Raw genomic sequence first — 5,420 nt, forward strand, 5'->3', positions numbered from 1 at the left:
CACATGAATGTTAAGCAGACCCCTTCACCCACACTGCTAAACATTTGCTGTAGGAGATATCACTTCATCTCCTAGCATGTACAATTTGTAATGTTGAGAATCCCTACAGTGTGTAAGTGTCAATTTGTTTGTTTTATCAGCATGCTTTTGAATTTGAGTCGAGATATTTGAGTCAAGCACTAAGCTATGTGCTCAGATATAACAGGAAATGTTGGAAATGAAGCTGATGTACAGAAATAAAATTAAAAGTTAGCACACTTCACCAACAAAGGAAATAATAAGTACAAACAACAACAACAACAATAATAATAATAATAATAATACAGTTCTATATTTAAAAGATGAGGAATTATGTACATTATTTACATTTGACGGATATTTGTCCTCATCTTGTTTGTTGTTAACACAAACAAGATGAGGACAAATATCCGTCAAATGTAAATAATGTAAATAATTATAATAATAATCTCAGGATGTCCTGTGCTGACACCAATAATAATAATAATAATAATAATAATAGCAACAACAACAACAATGATGAGTCTTTCTACTATACACACAAAGCCTGACATTTTGGGGGAGTAGGATAGTCAGTTACATTGACCCCAATACTCAACTGGTACTTTTTTTATTGACCCCCAAAAAGAATGAAAGGTAAAGTTGGCCTTGGTAGAATTTGAACCCAGAGCGTGAAGACAGACAAAATGCTACTAAGCATTTTGCCCCGTGTACCCTCCATTCTACCAGTTCACTGCTTTAATAACATCAATAATAATAATCCTTTCTACTATAGGCACAAGGCCTGGAATTTGGGGGTAGGGGATTATGTCGATTACATAAACCCCAGTATTCAACTGGTACTCATTTCATCAACCCCCAAAAGGATAAAAAGCAAAGCTAACCTCAGCGGAATTTGAACTCAGAACATAGCAATGGGCAAAACACTGGTAAGCATTTTTCCAGCGTGCTAACAATTCTGCCAGCTCACCGCCTTAACATCAGTAATAATAATAGCAACAACAATAATAAGCATACATACTTGGTTTCAGGTATTTGATTGATGCCACTTCACAGCCATTTACAAGGTAGAAAGTCAGCAAATGAGTGTTGCTATAGAAACCAGTATAATGACTGATAAAGAATGCATATCGTAACACTTCACGGATGAATGAGTTTCTGTTATCATTTTATGGCTTCTCTGCCTCCCTTCATTCCGTTTTCTTTGTCAGTTTCCACATATAGATCAGTCGTAGCTATTTTATAACACTAATTACTATTATAAGATCAAATAGCCTGGAAGATCAAATAACTTATGGTACTTTGGTAATTATTACCTGGCTGGTCATTAAACTCGTACCGTTATGTAAATGAGCTGCACCTGGACAAGTACATGTTTACATATTAATTGGCAGGGCTTTTATTACTTACGATTGGCATTTTGGGTAGGAGAGAGGAGCAGATTCTGATGAATTATTAAATGACAATGGAACCACTGAGTTCAATTGTCCCCAATTCAACTACAAAGACTTCCATGTCGCCTAATTCTGTAGCAACACTAAATGCATCATCATCATCATCATCATTGTCATTGTTTAACGTCCGCTTTCCAGACAGTCTGACTAAGGGCTGGCAAGCCAGAAGGCTGCACCAGGCTCCAATCCAATCTGGCCGCAGTCAAATGACTGAAACATGTAAAAGAATAGAAGAAAAACACTAAGGTAAGCTACTATAAATCGGCATGAACTTTCCGGACAACCCAATATTTTATTAAACTTGACGAATATTTTTCAAGCAATGAACAATTTTCATCAAAACAATGAAACAATTCTTTGACTTGGAACTTATTGCAAAGCTGCATGATAAACAACATTTTTGTCTTCCCATTTGGGGTCAGTACAATTCTTTTTTCTCTCTGACCTCTTTCTTTCTTTCTCTATCTCTCTCTTTCTGTTGATTGCTTTCAACCATCACCATCACCAGTACCACCACCATTGCCACCACAACTGCCATACACACACCATTCAGACTTCTGACGCCACCAACATCAATACAATCGACTTCGTTGCCTTCGTTGGCGTCAGAAGATACAGCATAGAAAGATGAGGCTAACTGGACACTGCATCACACATACCGATGAATTGCTAACAAGCTAGTGCTCTAGCAACCAACGGAAGGAAGAACCAGGAGAGGAAGGAGGTAGACGACCTATGTTGACAATTTGCTGGAGGATACTGGTATGGAGCTGAGGACCATTATGGAAGATCGAGATGAATGGGTAAAACGTGTGGAAACAATCTTGGGGCGTCCTGAGGGAAGACCTAGATAGATAGATAGATAGATAGATACATAGATAGATAGATAGATAGATAGACAGATACATAGATAGATAGATAGACAGATACATAGATAGATAGATAGATAGATAGACAGATACATAGATAGATTGCGTGTGTGTAAGTCCACATCGTTGAACGACGGAAGTGGTGGTGGGGTCTCTGTCGTTCAACGATGTGGACTTAGTTGTTCAATCAAATAAATAATCTCTTCTTGAATTAACGACTCGAGGCTATCCCTTTTAAATTACGGGTGCAATCCAGACGATGGGTTTCTAGGCCGTTACCGTCACTCACAACGTACAAGTCGACCCGACACTATAGAAACTTACATTTGCCCAAGATGCCATGCAATGGGATTGAATTCGAGACCTCGTGGTTGCGAAGCGAAGTTCTTAACCAAACATACATGCACGCACGCACCACACACACAAAATAATCATGGCTAGCGTATTTATTACGCTTGACCAAGCTTAAAGCCAATGCTCAGAAACTCTCACGAAGATAATATACTGTTAAAATAACATTGCAGGAAAATACCGTTGTTGGTCCGAACTTTACTAATAAATAAATAGTTGAAGTAAAAAAAAAAATTCTATTTTTGATCGATGATCGCATAAATCCCCTGTTCCCTAGCATCTGTTTCTATTCTTTGGAATATTGGCTTTTTCGCAGCTGGCCTGCATTATATTGGGAAATATTTAAACTAAGTCGTATATAATGCAGTCCGCCGATGTCTAGGTCACCGAAAGCTGTGACGATGTCAGACAGAACTTTTAGAGCAGAACACCTTGAATAATAATCGAAAGGATTTCTCAAAGACAAAAGAGAGAATGTTCCATCCGTATTCCACGAACTTGATTTGTCTATGGAGACAATAAGCTTTAATATTGTTAATAGCGTAGTCAAAATAAGTTCGAAAAAGTCATTTGTCTCAAAGAATGTCAAAGTATTTGGAAGCAGATCACCGATACAGGGAAGAAGCAATATTTATTATCTGCTGATGCGGTTTGTTGGTAATCGATATAAATAGGGAGGAGTTGCGTCATTTCCCTTTACCCCCTTCTCTTTCTTTCTCTCTTTCAGTCACTCAGTTTAACTCTCTTCCCTTCTCTCTCGCTCTTACTGCACCTCTAGTTGAGTTTTCTCTCCTTCATTCACACTTTCAGTAGTCTCCCTTCCTCTTACTATTCCTCCCTCTCTCTCTCATTAGTGGGGAGGCGATTGCTGCTGCTGCTGTTAACGCTGCCATTGTTGTGTGAGTAGGACAGTGTCTGACTGTAGTGAAATCTTCACCACTAATGTAGCCAGTAGTCGGCCTGACCGAGGAGGAGCAGGCCTGTCGAGATAGGCTAGCAAGCTGGAGAAGATACCGGATTATCTCAGAGATACTATGGACTGGTTTATGGGGTCAGTATGAAAACAAAAACATATCAACATTACATATAATATATTGATATATAATATGTGTATGTGTGTACATATATATATATATATATATGTATGTGTGTGTGTGTGTATATGTAAAACTCGGATCTTGTTTCGTTTTTCGTCTTCGAACTCCCCCTCCCGTCACTGCAGACAGTGCTTTGCTTGTTGTGTCTCCGTCTCTATTCATTCAACTCCTATCGTTTCTTCTTTCTTTCTTCTTCTTTTAATATTTATTTTCGACAACCATAACAATTATTTTTGTCAACACAACTGATATTTTATTTTATTTTATTCAAGTTGACACTTTTGCCTTTCAGTTTTCGTTTTTTTTCCAAATGTGCGACTATGCCTCATAGAGGCATCTGTATTAGACATGATCATATAGACACATACATACATAGAAATATATGATATATACATGGATGTATGTTTATTTAAATTAACATCTTACTTGGCATGGCTTTAAATCATAGATATCTTTATAATATCAATTCTATTTGATGTATTACCGCTAATAAATGAACATCTTTCAATAACAAGGTGCTTTAAGACGAGTTGAGATTTATTGTAAACACAAATAATCAATATACACATTTCTATTTATACACCAACTTAACATAGACCAGTCGTTTGTCTGTGCCTTCATAATCCTATCTCTCATTCCATCTCGTCTTTTCCATTTTCTCCAAACCTGTATTTATTTACTCATTCATTTCTTTAATCCAAATACCATCAATCTTTATTATTATTTTACTTATCTCTCTCACAAAACACAAACATCTATATATTCTTTGTCACACAGGTACACTCATCTGTTCTTTCTATCCTACCACCACACATTACACCGATCTTTTTTACATATACACAAATGCACACAAAGTTTGTCCTTATGTACATTCTGTCAATATCGCAGTTATAATGATTAGAAATGTATATCGTAATTTCAATAGTGAAACAATTCTGTAGCTAGCTAGCTATTCGGCAAAAGTGGAGCTGTTTTGTGTAGAAACTTCAGCCACACTCTCCCTATATTTAATCATTAAATTACTATCCATTGTCTAATTGCCAAGTTAAACTTTGTTGCATGATTAAGGTATCCAACTTTTCACCCGGTTCCTAGTGTTGTTGCACCCACAACTGAAACACCCAGGCTTTCAACGAATACTTTTTACTTAACCCCATACTAGATAGTCTTCTTGAAGACCGGTTTTGGTTAGGTAGAATGGAACCATATCATGTTAGATATATCGCACCACGACCTGACGAATTTATCTGTAAATTTAAAATTTAAAGAAGTAAAAAGTAAAATAGATGTGCTCCCTGAAGAAATTGCTAATGTTCTGGATTTAAAAAAAAGCCTTCGTTGTGCGGAAGGAATTGTTACCGGTCCAGACAGTTTCACCTCTAAGAGTCTTCTGGACTTCTGGTGAATTCTAAGTGTATTCTATTTAACTTCTTTAAAGTTTATTTTGTTGATAATGTTAACACTTCTATATTAATATCGAGTTTGCTAAAGATGGTCGAAGCAGTAGTTTGCCGAATTAATAGCATTTTGGTCCCATACTCTTATATCTATGTCCGAAATCTAACACAAGGTCAGTTTTTACTTCATTCTCCTGGAATTGATAAAATAAAGTGCTTGATATGTTGGCGCTG

At 36.8% G+C, this 5,420-nt stretch overlaps 1 protein-coding gene across 1 annotated transcript in view; it reads left to right on the forward strand.

The window, feature by feature from the left end:
- The first annotated feature begins 3,568 nt into the window (after positions 1-3,568).
- LOC106877172 (MOB kinase activator 2) overlaps positions 3,569-5,420 on the forward strand; it is a 60,579-nt gene continuing 58,727 nt past the window's right edge. Inside the window, exon 1 of the mRNA XM_014926001.3 lies at positions 3,569-3,743. Within this exon, the coding sequence (XP_014781487.1) occupies positions 3,727-3,743 (17 nt within the window). The 5' untranslated portion in view covers positions 3,569-3,726. The remainder of the gene's footprint in view (positions 3,744-5,420) is intronic.

Source organism: Octopus bimaculoides, chromosome 11, assembly GCF_046866305.1.
Source record: "Octopus bimaculoides isolate indiv1 chromosome 11, ASM4686630v1, whole genome shotgun sequence".
Taxonomy (NCBI): domain Eukaryota; kingdom Metazoa; phylum Mollusca; class Cephalopoda; order Octopoda; family Octopodidae; genus Octopus; species Octopus bimaculoides.